Source organism: Chinchilla lanigera, unplaced genomic scaffold (genome assembly GCF_000276665.1).
Source record: "Chinchilla lanigera isolate Chin_1 unplaced genomic scaffold, ChiLan1.0 scaffold00073, whole genome shotgun sequence".
NCBI classification, from domain to species: domain Eukaryota; kingdom Metazoa; phylum Chordata; class Mammalia; order Rodentia; family Chinchillidae; genus Chinchilla; species Chinchilla lanigera.
This window is the reverse complement of record NW_004955474.1, coordinates 6,546,881-6,564,845: the sequence shown is the minus strand read 5'-3', so window position 1 is coordinate 6,564,845 and position 17,965 is coordinate 6,546,881. Positions and strand designations below refer to the sequence as shown.

Sequence of the window (17,965 nt, the reverse complement as noted above, 5' to 3'; positions counted from 1 at the left end):
AGATATGGCCCCATTAGTAGCACATGATACGCCCTAGAACTGGGTGGTAGCTCTTTTAAAATCTTTAGCTTGTGAGATTACCTGAGGATTAGAAGCAGCTGAGGTATAATGTGATCAGTGATGATAAAAACAATAAAAATTCAATGAAACATTAGTTTTCCTGTAGTATAGTAAAAAGTTTGATTTCCGTATATTAACAGCATATATATAGGAAAAACACCTTTTTTTACTCCTAAAATTGTTCTTGGTGGAATGTTGAGTCGCTGTGTTTCTGTTCCGCTTTAGACAGTACAATGTGGATTATAAGCTGGAGACTTACCTGAAGATTGCGAGGCTGTATCTGGAGGATGATGACCCTGTGCAGGCAGAGGCCTACATAAACCGAGCGTCCCTGCTTCAGAACGAGTCCACCAACGAGCAGTTACAGATACACTATAAGGTAACAGCTGACAACCTGCTCAGGGGTTCATTTTGTGTGAGAGAACCAGCCGTGCTAAGATGTTCCAGAGTGTCTGATAAATGCTTTTGTATTTTAGAATTTTTTTCTGTTTTTTGTTTTTGTATTTTAGTTTTAATTTTTCCCCTAATTGGAACATTTTCCCACCTGTAGGTATGCTATGCACGTGTTCTTGATTATAGAAGAAAATTCATTGAAGCCGCACAAAGGTACAATGAGCTCTCTTACAAGACAATAGTCCATGAAAGTGAAAGACTAGAGGCCTTAAAACATGCTTTGCACTGTACCATCTTAGCATCAGCAGGTAAACATGTGATTTATGCCTAAGTGAATCAAAAATGAAGTTGTCTTGGCTTAATAACTATAACTGTTGGAAAACTTAGCAAAGAGCTATTCTTAGGAATGTCTTTATTCAATTTAAACTTGTAAACAGTTAAAAACAGTGGTAAAATGGTTTGTAAACTTTTAAAAACCCGTGAATGTGTCAGTCTGTTGCCTATAAATTAGGAATAGTTGTGAGTCATACAAAGTTCAGTTTTAAGATTTCACTGAAAAAAAAACCATATCACATTGAGAATTACACAGAGAGAAACAAAAATTAAAACTTAAAAATTCATATACTACTTTTGGAATTTTTTAAACTTTTAAGACTTAATTTTAGACCTTGCCTTCACCTTTTTCTTCAACAAATATCACCGAACATTTTTTTTATTAAATTTTAGAACTTTATAAAACAGGACATGAAGTGGGAGTGCTAATTCTAAACTATGGCTTTTCTAAGTCATTCTGAGCTCTTCATTTGTCAACCGTATTTCCTTTGATAGAGAAGTGGGTGTTTTTTGGTGGTTGGTTTGATTTTGCTTTTTTGTTTTTTTAAGACAGGTGCTTTGAAGTGCAGGCTGGTTTTGAACTCACTGTGTAGCCCAGACTGGCCTCAAACTCAGTGAACCTCCTGCCTCAGCCTCCCCAGTGCTGGGATTGTAGTCATGTGCCACCACACCCAGCTGTTTTTTGAGACAGGGTCTTGCTATATAGTTCGGGGTGGCCTCAAACTCACTGTGTAGCCTAGGCTGGCCTCAAACTTGCAGTGATCTTCATGCCTCAGGCTCCTGAGTGCTGAAATTACAGATGTGTGTTGCCATGCCCAGCTAAAAGTGTTTTTTTGTACCCAAATGATAGCATGATAAAACACACTTTTGCAATTCACTTTTTTCGTGTAACTAAGAATATCATGCTCTTTACATATAAGTACACACAGTTCATTATTCTGCTCCTCTATTTTAGCTGTGTTGGAGATGGACGTAGTGCCTTGCGCACACTAGCCATGTGCTCCCTGCCAACCTTGGCCAGCCCAGCTGCTGTTTTGATTTTCTGTTGTCTGGGTCTGTCATTGTATATCCACTCAATTACAGAGAATGCTGGAGTAGATTAGCATATGTCCAGTTAAATTCCTGGGTCAAAGGGCACAGACTTTTAAACTTCTGATAGCAGTTACACATTAGTCTTCAATATTACCTCTAAATAAAATGTTTATGAGGATCTTATAATTCACATTCCATTTATGATTAATCCTCTTGAGTATCTTTTTTGCTAGAAAAATCATTGTTGAAAACTTGTATGTTCTTTTTGGGCCAGTGGTATGTTCCATTGTAGATGGTCCCCTTGTAAATGGTCTTCACGCATAGAAAAAAACTAACACATACTTTTTGGCTTGCTTTGTGACATCTTTGCTATGCAGAAGCTTCATTCTTTGCTTGTTTGCTGTGGAGCGGGGCTACAGAGTGAACCCGGCACTATAGCAGTGAACCCGGCCCAGTAGCACTGAGCCACACTCCTCCCTTCATTTTTGTACAAGTAAACTCCCTGGTTTTTCATGGCTCCCAGATTTTGTTCACTTGCTTATGTCTTCTCTGCAGTTTTAAATCACCTCATATTTTGTTCTAATACTTTAAGTTATCAAATTCTTTGGTGTCAGGACCCCTTTACACTCTGAAAAATTACTGAGAACCCTGGAAGCTTTTATTTATATAGATTGTATCTGTGGATTTCTGTATTAGAAATTGAAATAAGAAATGCCATTTATTAATTCATTTAAAAGGTAGCAATAGATGCATTGCATATAAATAAATGGTACATTTTTATGAAAAATATAGCTTGCAAAGCAAAGTAAATTACAGGGAATGGAATTGTCTTATATGTTTTTTTTCATTTTTTTGTTGTTACTGTTTTTGGGTTTTGAGACAGAGTCTCACTATGTAGTCCAGGCTGGCTGTGAACTCAGTGTGTAGCCCAGGCTGGCCTTGAACTCTTCAGTGATCCTCCTGCCTCAGCCTCCTGAGTGGAATTACAGGAGTACACCACCATGCCCAGCCCTTGCTTTATGTATTTTCAGATCTTTTAAAATTTCTAGTTTAATGGAAAACAGCTAAGTAGTTATAGGTGTTGGTGCAGTCACTCCTTTTGTATGTTGTCTTGGTTGAAGTGTGAAGAGCATCCTGCCTCACCTAGATGGATAACTGGAAAAGACAAGTTTAGTTTAAGGACATTTTCTGATGGTAATGGGTTTTTTGGATACTGTCCTTCACAGGACAAGTGGTGTAGTGTGAAGGCTTAAACCACACCAGTGAGCTTTTCACACTTTGCTATGATAAAATCTTGGTCTCTCCTGCACTTTGAATCATCGTCTACCTGTACAGGGTTTCTGTGCCATCATCTAGTAGTGCTTCGATAAATAGGCGGAGCTTCCAAATAAATGCTGACTTCATAAAAACTACATTTGAATATAGTATCATGGATCTTACCAGGAAAATTTCAGGTATTGGAAAGTTATTGAGTTCATGGTAGCCAACATAGGTTTCTCTAATGCCTAATTTTTGCTTGAAAACTAATTTTATGAGGACCAACAAATACTGTTGGTTGTTTTTATTGTACGCACAGACTGACTTGTTCTTTTTAAGGCATTTTCCACCTTATGCATTTATCGTCCCTGAGAAAATTAAAAGTGATTCTGCTATAGAATCTATTCTCTGGTTGTCTCAGGAATATCACATTTAAAATTTTATTTTTTGACTCTGAAAAGTTTCACAAAACATTATATATTGTATTGTTGTAAAAATATTTTAAGTTTTCCAGCCATTTAAAAATGTTAAACCACTCTTCACGTTTTGGCTATACACAAACAGGCGTGGGTCAGGTCTGGCTGCAGACGGTAGTTTGCCGGTCAGGAAGACCTGTTATAGCTGCTGTTTTACCCCTGAACAGAGAAGAGGTTCAAGCACTGTGTTTGGTGATCATGTCTCAGACTCTGTGTCTAGAATAGTCTCTACAAAGTGCCTTTCTGAAGAGTTTAGGGAGGTTCCTTTATTCTAGTTTTGTCTCACATGTTATCTGCTTGTTTCCTAATCTCATGCATTTCCTGTGAACTGTGCCAAGGGTTAGATTTCACACAGGGTAAGATGTTTCTAGGAAGACTGCATTATAATGTGCAGTCACCTCCCATAGGGATACATTGTGTCAGGTTGTCCTACTGTTCGTGGTGCTGAGTTTGGTCATTTGGTTTAAGAGAGTGATTATGTGTGTGGAGAGGGTTATGGAATTTGAACTCAGGGCATTTGCACTGAGCTATATCCCTATCCGTTTTTAAAGTCAGGGTTTAGCTAAGTTGCCCAAGCTGGGCTCAGACTTGTGTTCCTCTTGCTTCAACCTCCTAGCATGCTGGGATTACAGGTGTGCTACCACACCAGGCTGAGTCCATTTTAAAGGTAAAGTTTCCTCTGTGTATTTACCCAATACTGGGGTATTGCTTTGATAATCTATAAAAATCTTATTCCCCACTTCCTTTCACATTATAATTTAGTACCCATGAATAATTTTTACCTGAACGGGCATGGTGGTGCATGCCTGTAATCCTAGCACTTGGGAGGCTGAGGCAGGAGAATTGCCATGAGTTCAAGGGCAACCTGGACTACATAGTTCAAGGCCAGCCTGAATTCCTGAACTATATAAGGACTCTGCTTTAAAAATAAAACCAAAATAAAAAGAACCAAAATGATCTGGATCAGTATGTTACCAAGTGGTAGTTTGTTAATTCTGCTCTTCAGCGTGAGCTTTTCTTTCTTATTTTCCACTTTTTCCTTTCTTGTATTGCTATGTACTTTTTTCTGCTTATTTTTCTGTGTATAAATGCATACTTACAAGTGCACACATCAGAAAAGTACAGCTTGATAAATTTTCACAAACTGAAAACCTCCATGTACCCAGCGTCCAGAACAAGAGACAAAGCATTATCTGTACCCAAGTCATCCTTGTGCTTTTTCCAGTCCCGTGTGCCACTCCTCACCCTCCAAGAACAGGCAGTAATACATGGTTTTACCTGCTTAGCTTATTTTTATATAAAAGAAAATATGGTGCATGTATTCTTATGTAGCTCTTCTTGCTTAAGTTATGTAATTGATCCATATTGTTAGGTGTAGTTGTGCCTTCTTCTTTTTCATCACTGTGTAGAGTTCCATTGTGTGAGTGTACCACAATTTGTCCTGTTGCCTTTGGTCACTTTCCTATTGCCTTAATTAGGAATATTGCTGGGGACATTTCCTGTGTATTTGACTTGGCATTATGTATGTATGTATGAATGTATGAATGAATGAATGTATGTATGTATTTTTCCATGCTGGAGATCAGACCCAGGGCCTTTCCTATGTAGGCAGGCATATTCTCTCTAAGCTACATCCTCAACTCAGTTTTTTAACTGATTGAGTTTGTTATGCTAAATTACAGTTTTTATTCTTTTTTATAAAACTTGTCCCGAATATGACCAAATCATGTCTTTTTGACAGGGCCTCATTAATCTTTCCTGCACTGTAGCATAAAAAGGTATCGTAGGCTCATCTCATAATATTCCTGCCCTAAACTTGAAACCTCTATTTTTCAAGGATTTCTACTTCTTTTTAATAAGATATCAAGATTTACATGCTAGCATTCTATCTCTCTGTCTCTGTGCCTTTCTCAGGGATTAAACCCAGGGCCTTTGCACTGTTACATCCCCTATCCTTTTTACTTTTTTGAGATAGGGTCTTGTTAAGTTCCGTAGGCTGGGCTTGAACTTGTGATCCTCCTGTCTCAGCCTGCTGGACTGCTGGGATTTCAGGCATGTGCCACCATACCTGGCTAGATGCTGGGTAGTGTCATTGCTACTAGGTGTCACTGTGGTTAGACTCTTTGAGGATACAGAGCTAGAAATAAATTTTAAAAGAAAAATTTATTGATACTATTTCTGTTCAAATTTTTTGGTCTTTTTGAGACAGGGTTTCACTGTGCAGTTCAGGTTGGCCTTGAACTCACTTTATAGCCCAGGCTGGTCTCAAATTCTCAGTGATCTTCCTGCCTCAGCCTCCCAAGTACTGGGGTAACATGCATGTGCCGCCACACTCAGCTTAGTTCAATACACTTTTATATCAGTTGTCATTTAAAGGTCCTTGAAAGTAAAAACTGGAACCCTGAATATTAAGCTTCTTAACAGAAACATTTATTCATTTTTCATTATATATGCTGTATTAACAAAATACTATTCATTGCAGAAATGCAAATAAATAAGAAGAAATAGAAATTGCATGTGCTTCCAACAGTATTTGGGTTTTCATCCTGGTCCCCACATGTAAATGTTCAGTCCCCTCCTCAAAGGTCTGCGTCTGAGCAGGCCCAGCACTCTCCCAGCCCTCCCTCAGTCGTTTGCAGACATGCAGAACAGCAAGTGTGCTGACTTTCCCAGCATGTTTCCAGCTTAGGGTCAACAAGTCCATGCTCTGCCCTTTGGTTTCAGATTTGCTGCTGTGGACGGGTGTCATTGTTGTGGGCTGTTTCGTATCACACTTACGGTGTTTTGGGCTTTCTGTTGGTGGTCCTGCTCTTCACAGTGGCCCTCTCCCAGGGCGTAAGCTCTCTAGTGTCCTTAAGCACAGGGAGCCTGTAATGTGCGTGCAGAGAGAATGCGCGTGTTGGGGAAGCCGCTTCGGGTCAGCGGAGGAGTCTCAAATACAAACGCATAGAACAAGGAACAGGCTGATGGACTGAAACGTGCCCAGAGGCTCACGGGAGCCGAGCCTGTATTTCCTGTAGGCACAACCCTGGAGGACTCACTAGTGCCCTAGTGACAGTGCCTGTAGAACAGAGCTACCCTGGGAACAGCCAGAGTGGAGTAACAGGATGTGATTGTTTTTAATTGTCGAATCACTGTAAAAATATTTGATGCGCACATGTCTCCCTTAGGACAGCAGCGCTCCCGGATGCTAGCTACGCTGTTTAAGGACGAGAGGTGCCAGCAGCTCGCTGCCTATGGGATCCTAGAGAAAATGTACCTAGACAGGATCATCAGAGGAAATCAGCTGCAGGAGTTCGCGGCCATGCTGATGCCTCACCAGAAAGCAACCACGGCGGACGGTAACGGTCGTGTCTCGTGCATGTGTGGTGGTGAACCCCCACGTCCGGACGGGAGGAAGGCGGGTTGGAGTAGGAGCATCTGGCTGCCTGGGCTGTTTCTGCTTCGGGAGTGCTGGGGATGGAGAGCAGGATCTCTAGCAGGCCTCACCGGTCCTCTCCCTGAGCGGCACTCGCAGCCCAGCTTCCTGTCTTCATGGTATTTCTGTATGACACTTCCTCAAGAAAACAGGGAGTGCTGCGCTGACTGAAGGTGGCTGTCTTCCACAGACGCGCTGGCAGTGTTCTTTTAAGGTCACTCCTGGGAAGGTTTTTGTTTTTTAATTTTTATTGCTCCATGTTTGCAGAACAAAATGATGGCATTCCTCCTGGGGAGGTGGCTCATGCACATCACACATCTTCATTCTTTTCTGTCTCTTTCTCCCCTACCCACATCTCTTGGTCCCCTTCACTGGGAAGTATTTTATGAATAATGCATTTTTTTGAAATGTGCAAGACCAGAAGAATTACAGACTGTACTTACAATATCTCTTTTTTAAAACCTTAAGCCACGATAAATAACTGAATATCAGATTGTAACAGAGCTGACTATCGAGTCCTATTTTAGGGCAAGCAAAATTTGGCACAGTAGCTTGCCCAAGGTCACTCAGGGTGAAAGTGCCACCAGTAAGAATAGAGCTTGGGTCACGTTTCCTGATGAAGGGATGGATTCACTTCAGTCAGACCGCCTGGCTCAGGAGGAAGGTTTCTGCGCAGAACATAAGTTATTTTATATATGGTTATCTGCAGAAATTTTAAAGTAGTTTGTAACCATAACACACATGATACTGAAAATATAGATACAGACAAGTAGAGACAAGAAGATCAGGATGAGCGCGAGGTGGTTAGACTTGCTGCCTTGACGCCTCGTGTCCCGCAGCACGGAGAAAGCTCTGCAGAGCTGTCTCGGTAGGCACTAGTGGAAGGCGTGCACTCTTCCCAGCTTGCTGCTCTGAGGTGAACCAGAGCAGTGAAGAGCTTGGAAACTTAAAAATTAGTTTCTACTTTCTTTAAACACATCTTGAAGTGATAAGTGACTTTCTTATTTTGCTTGACTGCTAGAGAGCGTGAAGTGAAATTTATAGCCCATGTGTGAATAGCGTGTATTAGTGGTGGCAAACCCATGGCACACGTGCCGCCGCAGGCTGTTTATCACTGAAAGCTCTTAAGAAGTTCGCCATCACTGACTGTATACGTGTTTTGATTGTAGTTTTCTTTGAGGGGTGGTGGTACTGGGGATTGAGCCTAGGGTGTGCTACCGCTAACAACATCCCCAGCCTTTTTATATTCTTTTGAGACACAGGGTATTGCTAAGTTCCCCAGGCTGGCCTTGAACTTGCAGTCCTTCTGTTTCAGCCTCCCAAGTACAGATATGCACCAGCGCACCAGGCTGAGTGTAGCTAGAATGATGCGTGACACACAGTTAAAAACAAATAAATTTTTTAAGTTTCCATAATTGATATAGTTGAGCTTCAGATTAGACTTTGAGCTTTCTGATCATGAAAGAAAAGTGAAAAGATACAACTAGATAATTATTTTCAGAAAAGAGGATACTCACTAGTATTTTGGAGGAGCACATTATTCTCACATGGGGCTGTGTATCAAGGAAAGATGTGTGTCTTCATCCCTGCTAGGTGTTATTCCTTCCCTACTTTCATCCTTTCTTGAATGTTTTTATTAGCATTACATCCTTAAGCCAGCAGTCTTAAGACATAGTTTTATTTTTCATTTAAATTACAGTCCAGTGGGTGTTAGTATAATCCCAGAGTTGTGTGACATTATTGCTGATGTGTTTTCTATCTTATTCTGGACATGTTTTCCTTCTTCCTCCCTTTGCCCTCCCCCTCGGTTTCTCCTCTCACTCCCCCTCTTCTGTTGAGCTCATGGCCTCTGCATTGAGCAGCATCCCCAGGATCTCCTTTTGTTTCTTTTTTCCTTTGAGATGGTTTCACTGTGACATAAAGGCTGGGCTCAAACTTGCGAGCCTCCTGCCGCAGCCTCCCAAAGTGCTGGGATTACAAGCATGTGCCACCACATTCAGCTCTGGATATTTTATATAAATGGAATCCTATGTGGCCTTTCACTTAGCATAATGTTTTCAAGGTTCATCCATTGTGTAGTATGTGTCAGTTCTTCTTTCTTTTTGATTGCTAAATTCTCTTCTATTTATGTGCCATTTTATTTACTTACTCGATGGATATTGGTTTGCTTCCCCTTCGGGGCTGTAGTAATGCTGTAGTGAACTTTTTTGTAAAGGTTTCTGTGCGGATATATGTTGTTAATTCTCTTGAGTGTATATCTAGGGATGGAATTGTTGGTCCTGTGGTACGTTTGTGTTTATTAGCCTTTCAAGGAGCTAGCAGAATTGTTTTTTAGAATAATCACTTTGTGTTTATTCCCTTTCTCCAGCTGTGAATAAGGGTTCTGATTTCTCTCCCTTTCTTTTTTTGGTGGTATTGGGGATTAATCTCTGCACATTCTGAGCTGTATCTTTAACCCTTATATTTTAAGATAGGGTCTTGTTAAATTGCACAGACTGGCCTTGAACTTATGGTCCTCCTGCCTCCAATTTCTCCACGTTTTTTCACACATTTGTTAGTTATCTGTCTTTTTGATTTAACCATCCCAATTGGTGAAATAGTAGTTCATTGTAATTTTGGCTTGCATTTGCCTGGTAGCTAGTAATGTTGAATACTTTTCCATATGCTTGTTTTCCATGTATGTGTCTTCTCTGAAGAAATTTCAGCTTCCTTCTCCAATTTTTAAATTGGGCCATGTGTCTTTTTTATCATTTAACTGTAGGAATACTTTATGTATCCTATATATACGTGTGTACGTACAAATGGCAGATATTTTCTCCCATTCTGAGTGTACCCTGTCCCTTTTTTTTCCTTCTGTTGCAGTGCTGGGACTGGGCCCAAGGCCTTGTGCATGGTAAGCCTGCACTTTACCACTGAACTATACCTCCAGCCCCCTTCACATTTTTGATGGTGTCTTTTGAAATGTGAAAGTTTTTAATTTTGATGAAGTGTAATGTTTTCTTTCGTATTTTTGATGTCATCTAAGATACCATTGCCTAAACCAAGGTTGTGAAGCTTTACCTGTTTTCTTGTGAAAGTTTTTTTTTTTTTTTTTTTTTTAATTTTAAAGAGTAAAAGAAGGATGACATAGTAATGTGGGGCTTACCAAATTACAAACAAAGTGGTAGGAAATTATCAATGGTTGTTTTACATATTGTTATCTACAAGATAGTTTCTCAGGAAAACAAATAGACAAATAATAGAGAGTTACAGACAGAAGTGGTAGGAGATTATCAATGGTTGTTGTACTATACTTTGGTATCTTTAAAGTGGTTTCTAAAGAAAATAAATAGAGCTATACATGACTGATCAATTAAATAATCATGGACTATCCTCAATAGTTGTTGTTGGAAACACATAGTACTAAACATAGATCCATTTAGGAAATAGCATAGGAACAATACACACATTACAGAGTTGTGGATATATTGGTAGGAAAATATAAGTGGCTGCTGTAATACATGTTGATATCTTCAAAGTAGTTTCTCAGGAAAACAGATATGCAAGAAAGATCTAACAAGTAGTTACAGCCTAGGGGTTGTGAAAAATAGTGGATTACCTCCTCACTGGTGACTCCTTTCACTGAGGTGTGACGGCTGGAAGGAAGGCCAGGGTTGAAAAGAAGGACCGAGAGATTTGCACCTATGTTCAGCAATAGGCTGTTTTCTCTTTCCTCTATAGTCATGATTACCCTGGGCTCCTCCTTGGAGATGACGATCTGGCCAGAGGCAGAAGGCAGAGTATGCCCCAGGCCCCTTCATTCCTGTTGGACCACCTGGTAGGATGGGTCTGAGCTCTAGGGCCTTCGCTTCAGAGGGCAGTCTGACCTCCAGTGGTCACCTTTGCACTCAGGGCATGGCCCAGGACGCTTCTTAGGGCAGTCACTCTTGAGGTGGCCTGGCTTTTGACAGCAGTAGCAAATGAATGTAGTCGTCGAGTTCTTCTTGGGGCCCCGAGAATTAGACTTTGGGTCTGTTTCTTTTAGTGCTACAGCAAAGGCAGCTGCTTTTTCTTGGTCTCTTTGTTTTCTCTCCTTGTCTCCTCATCACGGCTATAAAATACTGAGGAGGCAATTCTTACTAACACCTCAAGTGAGCCATCTGGGGCAAAAGCCATTTTTTGTAGCTTTTTTCTACTATCAGGAGTGACTGAGTAATAAACTTATCTTTAAGAATAATTTGTCCCTCTACTGAACTGGGATCCGGGGAAGTATGCTTCCTCTGAGTGCATTGGGACCCTGCAACCACTTAGTGTTCTCTCCCCAGCCGTCAACACAGGCGGTAGGAATATGTGGATGAAGACCTCAGTCTCAGCACTGTCAGGTGCAAAGTGTCCCAGGCAGGTAACCTAGACATGTACCTTCTCCATGAAGGCGGTTCTCCGGAGCTCCATACGCTTCTCCACCGCAGCCTGTACAGTCAAGGGGAGAATGGCTTCCGGGGGGTCTCCCCAGGTATTGCGTGAGGTCCTCCTGGTTTCCAGCTCCCGAACGGCTCTTGTGACCCCAGGCAACTCCACCTCAGCGTCTTCCAGCGTAGTCTGTATTCTCGTGTTCTCCAAGTCCTTGTTCAGCAGCTGCTCCTCCACTGACTCTGGACCTTTCTGGTTCTCAGCAGCAGAGGCAAGAGCAACTCGTTGTGTGGCATGAATTCCCATGGGTTTCTCCATGTTGGGATGGTTCACGCATGTCCCCAGGTGGGCCTCTGTGGCTGGCACATGATGGGCCGATTGTGTCATTGCTTCTCTGTGGCGTGATAGTTCTTGACTGCACAGTGGCAGCTGGCCTGAGGGCTGGCACACACTAGCGTGTGCTGCTGCACCAATTCCCGCTGCTGCCTGCCTCCTGGGTGCCTGCGTGGCTGGGGTCCAGCCCAAGGGCCAACGCACCCCACTGCGCGGCTTCCTGGGCGCCGGCTGCCTGCCTCCTGGGCCTCTTGTTAAAGTTTTATAGCTCTAGTGCTTGTATTTAAGTCCTGAGTTCATCTTTGCATGCAGTAAGGCTGAGAGCCAGGCCTACCTGTCCCTCCTCGTGTGGGTGTCCACTGTCCCGCACCATATTCTTAAGACTTATTTTCCCAGTTGAATTGTCTTGGTGCCCTTGTTAGCCCTCAGTTGACCACTGTCTTGGTTACTTTCCTCTCATTGCTGAGACAAAATACCCAATGCCCAAAATGAAGGAAGGAAAGGTTTATTTAGCGCTTACAGTTGGTGAAGGTTTCAGTCCATACTTGGCTGGCTCCAAGGCAGAAGATAACAAAACAACAAGAGCAAAGTGGGGAATGGCAACAGAACAGCAGAGCAGCCAGAGCAAAAGGGAAGAGTGGCGGTAAGCAGCCTCTTTCCCTGCCTTACATTGTAAACAGGCCACCCCCACCTAAGGGGCATGTAGCTCTCACATAATCTCCATGCCCTCCTCTGCCACAGGCTCAGGATGTATACAAAGTAAGTATCCTGACTTCCTGCTGAGTCACTTAGCCAAACCTCTAGACTCCCCAAGTTGACTCAGTGTGTCAGTCATAACAACCACAAATAGGAGGGTTTATTTCTGGACTTTGAGTCCTGTTAGATAATATGTCTGCAGTACACCAGTACACAGTGTCTTTGTAGTGAGTTTTGAAATTGGGAAATGTGAATCCTTCAAATTTGATTTTTTCAAGATTGCTTGTATTGCCATCTTAATCTTAAGTGTATGTAGCCTTTCGTGCTTTGCCACCGATGTCATCTTCTGTCTCTTTCACCAGTGTTTTGTACTTTGTAGACTGTCAGGTTTTCATTTTTATTTCTAAGTTCTTTGACTTTTTTGATGCTATTTCAGGCAGAATTGTTTTCCTTATTTCCTTTTCAGTTTGTTCATTGATGGTGTGTACAAATACAATTGAGTTTTGCAGGTTTTTGTAACTTCTACCTTTAGGAAATTTCAGTTCAGCCACCACTGAAACACCACTGGGAAATAGGAATCAAGAGGAAAAACTATAAGATTGTAGGTAGAGGGCTGAGGATGTGGCTTAGTGCTTACCTAGGATGTCTGAAGCCCTGGTTAATCCTAAGGGAAAAAAATCTTGGGGGTACTTTCCAAAAGGGGGAGGTAAGAATCAGGGATGGCGGGGAAGAGTTTCTCAGCAGTCTGCCCCTGGGGGCTCTAGATGGGTCATGCACTTTAGTAAGTACTCAGCGGAGCTAGCATTTAAGAACCTGTACACACCTCTGGGGGCACTGGCTCCAGAACTCCGTCAGGTGCTGTATTACCTCTCAGGAGAACCCTCTGCCTGGTCATCAGGAAGGCTAGGCTAAGGGTCCCACCTCCTGCACGTCCCTCACACTGCCAGGGTGTGGTACTGTGGAGTGCATAAAAGAATCGGGAATGGGGATTTTATTGACCTTGCATGGTTATTGTGCTAATAAGTTTGTGTTTGAAGTAAGAAAAGGCAAGTCAATGAATTTAGCCTAAAGAAGCATAACTCCAACCCAAAGGGTTAAGTTCATTCACTTAGTAGTTACTTACCAGCCGTTAATTTTCCTAAGTACTATTTTTATTTAATGATATTTTACTCATATTGTATCAAATAAGCAATATTTATCCTTTAAATATTAATTGGCAAAATAATAATGATGAGTTGTTACATACCTAGATATTTTTCAGGAAATAGGTACACTTTTTAAAGTATTAAACTACTTCAGCTGGGCATGGTGGTACATGTGTGTAATCCCAGCACTTGGGAAACTGAGGCAAGAGGATCACTGCAAGTTCGAGGCCCGGCTAGATTACATAGATGCTGTCTCAAAAAAAGAAAGTATAAAACTACTTCCAAACTTATAAATGTCTTCTTTATATTTAAGGTTCTAGCATTTTGGACAGAGCTGTTATTGAACATAATCTGTTGTCAGCAAGCAAATTGTATAACAACATCACCTTCGAAGAGCTTGGTGCACTCCTAGAGATCCCTGCTGCTAAGGTTTGTCTTGACTCTAATACATGAAAAAAAAAGTGAAGGCCCCAAACTATGGAAGAATGAGAAAATAAAATATGTATTTGGTAAATGTTGTTAACTGCTACAGAAATACACATACAAAGCCGCAAGCAAATAGAAGTACATGTGAACTGCTATTTAAAATACTATCATAGTAGAATTGCCTTAATGTTTCTCGTGTTTTGATTGTGTTTTATGATAGTTACCTGAGATGGAGATCTTCTAGGAATTCTAGGTTAGAAGACCCATGTCATGAGAGTCTTTGTTTAGGGCGTGTTTAAATCCCTTCAGAGTGATTTATGATTTCTAATTTATGTAAGATTTTGATGTGTGCCTTACTTCTTTTTTCTGTCCTAGATTGACTCAAAGGTTAAACATTTTCTCTCTGTGAGAATAGCTAAGGTAATCCTTAGGCTCTTCTGTTGAAACTTCAGTGCTTGGTTTAACTTAAAAAGTTGACTGACTTAACTAGGGAATTTAATTTCATTCTTAGGATTTGATTGGCTGTATATAAATTTAAACAGGCTACCAGTAGCGTTGAGAAAAGTTGCTTTAGTTATCATTTACAAAAGATTCTCTTTCTTTTAAATAATATTAAAGTAAATAATCAACTTTCCTTTCATCTGACTTGCAGACCTTAAAGTCATTATAGTTTTGTGTCACATCTCTGTTTATCTGGTAGTGAAATCGTAATTTAGGATTTTCTAACAGTTTCTTTGCTTGTACACATTCGTACACAGTAAAGAAGATAAACCAAGTTGTGGACCAAGACTTCAGTTACTATTTCAAAGATGCTTTTAGGGAAGAGGGCTGGGGATGCACCTCGGTGGCCCAAGCACCTGCCTAGCAATTGCAAGGTCCTGAGTTCGATTCCCAGTACCAAAACAAAAGACTAAGGGAAGTGAATATACTTTTAATAGTAAATAGCAGTCATAGTCTATTAGGAGTGATTTAGGGTGATTGTGAAAATGGTCAGAAGTAATAATGACCAAGTCACAGTCTGCGTATATTGCTGACATATCTTCTAGAGCTGGTAGAGATAGAGATCTTTTGCTCACCTGTGTTTTTAAAATCCTTTCCTTTTTGTATTTGAGCATCTATTCCTCCTTTCAATTTTCGTCTCTTTTTTTTTCTTAAATTTTTAAAATTTTCAGACAGGATCTTGCTCTGTAACCTAGGCTGACCTTGAACTTGTGATACTCCTGCCTCAAATCCTGAGTGCTGGGATTACAGGTGTGCACCACCATGGCTGGCCGGTTTTTTCTTCAAAAAATACTAATTTCTTAGAGAGTTTGGAGTAATGAATACTGCAGAGATGGAAAATGAAGTAAAATGCGAAAAACTAGTTGGCTTTTTTAAAAGGTATAAGTCCCAATGAGAAGAAAAACTTTAATTTTGAGCAGGGGACACATTTGGTAAAAGGGCTGGATTCATGTTTAAAATTTCACAACAAGAAAAACAGATCCTAGCAATCTTAAAATGATAGGGTATACAGTACGCAGAAATAATTAGGAAAACAGGCCGGCTTGTAAGAGTCGTCTTCTAATTGTGGCAGGTGAACATGGAAAGCTCAGTGATAGGTAAACCACACCTTTCATTTCTCTTGTAGTGATAAAAGTTTCTGAGCAATGCTGTTGTCGTTGTTTTACAGGCAGAAAAGATAGCATCTCAGATGATAACAGAAGGACGGATGAATGGTTTTATTGACCAGATTGATGGAATTGTTCATTTTGAAAGTAAGTACTTCTGTGTGTTTTGGGCATAATGAAATACAGAGAGCTGTCGTATGTTTTTTGTTAAAAGGTGTTAAACAGTTTCCTTCGACCCAGACTTACTACTGGAATGTACTTATTTTTATTTCCCAATGAAATAATTCTAAACGTTAGAGTCATACACCTACGTAATGCAGCACTTTCTAAGCTAAGGAGAAATGTGACAGTCAGATTGTGTGGCTTCACGCGGTACTCATCACACAGTTCCTGAGCTCATCCCGTGTGTCAGGGTGTGGACATGATGGGGGCATTTCCTGCGCAGTGACCTTTGGAGGCAGCAGGTGCACAGGGTCCCTTCTCTAGCCCCTTTCCCCCTCTTGCACTCAGGGCTTTGCTGTACCCCAGAGCTGCTCCGCACATACGGTTTCAACTGGGACTCTCACTCTGACCGCAGCCTTTTTCCTGTCTCACCGTCTCGCCGTTCTACCCACTTTGTAGCTCTCTGTGACCACATGGGAACCTCCGCCCCTTCTCCAGTCGGTCGGTCCAGCCTTTCTGGTTTGGTTTTTGTTTTGCCTCCTCTCCTCTCTGTTTAGCCTAGATTCCATGGTCCACTGGTGGGATTACTTTTTTTGCAGGTGCTGTACAACACCTGCTTGCCTGTTGGCTTTTTATTCCAGCTGTCCAGCAAAACCTCACCTTGAATGAACCCATTCTCTGTCTTTTCCACGCCTGCCCTGAGGAGCAACCTGATATTGCTGAGAGAAGGCACCAAGAGACAGCACTGTCAGGTCACATGCACAGGTCCTCGACACCCTGGGACTCGGGGTCGGTTTCTCTAGTCCAATCGTTTTCCTGCCTTCCATTGACTGTTTCAAGCTTGATTTTTCTTTAAATCTCTGACTTTTTCTTCGTCTGTGTGAACAACAAAAACATCTTGTTTCCTGTTTCACAGATGAAAAAAGCCGTTAGTATGAAATTATTTCAATTTCTATTTTGTTTCGTTTTGTTTGTTTGAGACAGGGTCTCGCTATGCAGTTCAGGCTAGATTTGAACTCAGTGTGTAGCCCAGGCTGGCCTTGAGCTCTTGGCAGTTCTCCTGCCTCAGCCTCCTGTGCTGGGCTTACAGCCACGTGCCACCACACCTGGCTCTCTTCCAGCTTCTTGATCAGATTCATGAAACTCTAAGTTTAGGTACAGATCTAAATGCTTTTTCTCCCTTGATGTGCACTGGAACCGTTTGTGTCTTCTAACCATTTCTGTTTCATCTGTGCTCAGGTCTCTCCCCTCACTCCTGCTCCTGGCCTCCCACTAAAAACACTGTTTTGGGAACCTGAGGGTAGTGGTTATTTTTGTCTGTTTTTATCCTTTTTCACTCTGTTGAGCTCTTTCTATCAATATTTAAGCATATTCAGGTCTCTTATTTAAACAGAGGTCCGTTTATCTGTGACATCTGGACTTTTCCACAGAACGAGTGCAGTGTCGGTCCCTGACCTCTTTCTGAGCGCCATGCCACCGCCGCTGCTGCCTTGATAGCTGGCATCTCCTCCTCTCTGTTCGCCTGCTTTCCCTCTTGTTTTCCCAGGTGTTCTTCAAAATCATATTTGTGGATTTTGTGGTGCCTTTCATTTTAAATATTGGAGTTACTTAGGACTTCATCCCAGGCCTTTGCCTAGCGCTGCTGAGTTCCCGTAGGTAACCTCTTCCACTCCCTTGGATTCTGTTACCATCTCTGTGTAGATGCCGGCTCGATGTAGCGAGCTCTCTTCTGATTCCAGACCCCTGGCTGCCCTTCCCTATTGAGCTGCCTCAGCTGATTGCTTTATGGGTATCTCAGAATGAGCACATATCCACAGCTGAGTTCACCACACCTTTGACCAGACAGCTGACTGGGCGTTCACACACTGCCTTCGCCACTTCCTCCAGCATCCTGGACCTTGATGCCTCATTCCCTTCGCTGTCCAGAAATACCCCACCTGGTGGTATCTGGAACCGGTGTCTTTCCTTCATCTCATCCAGTCTGCCAGCCTAGTCTGCCTACTCTGAATTCTACCACTGTACTCTACTGGTTTTGAGAAATCACTTCTTAACTGTACAGCTTAGAGTTACTGTGATCTTTTAAAAATGCAAACATAGGCCCGGCATGGTGGTGCATGCCTGTAATCACAGTACTCGGGAGGCTGAGGCAGGAGGATCGATACAAGTTCGAGACCAGCCTGGGCTACAAAGTGAGCTCAAGGCCAGCCTGAACTGCATAGTGAGACCCTGTCTCAAAAA

At 41.8% G+C, this 17,965-nt stretch overlaps 1 protein-coding gene across 2 annotated transcripts in view; it reads left to right on the top strand.

The window, feature by feature from the left end:
* Positions 1–17,965, top strand: part of Cops4 (COP9 signalosome subunit 4) — a 41,860-nt gene that overhangs the window by 17,036 nt on the left and 6,859 nt on the right. For both annotated transcript variants that reach the window (XM_005401387.2, XM_013502770.1), the window contains exons 5-9: positions 286–439; positions 611–761; positions 6,722–6,892; positions 13,846–13,961; positions 15,628–15,712. In XM_005401387.2, the coding sequence (XP_005401444.1) occupies positions 286–439; positions 611–761; positions 6,722–6,892; positions 13,846–13,961; positions 15,628–15,712 (677 nt within the window). The remainder of the gene's footprint in view (positions 1–285; positions 440–610; positions 762–6,721; positions 6,893–13,845; positions 13,962–15,627; positions 15,713–17,965) is intronic.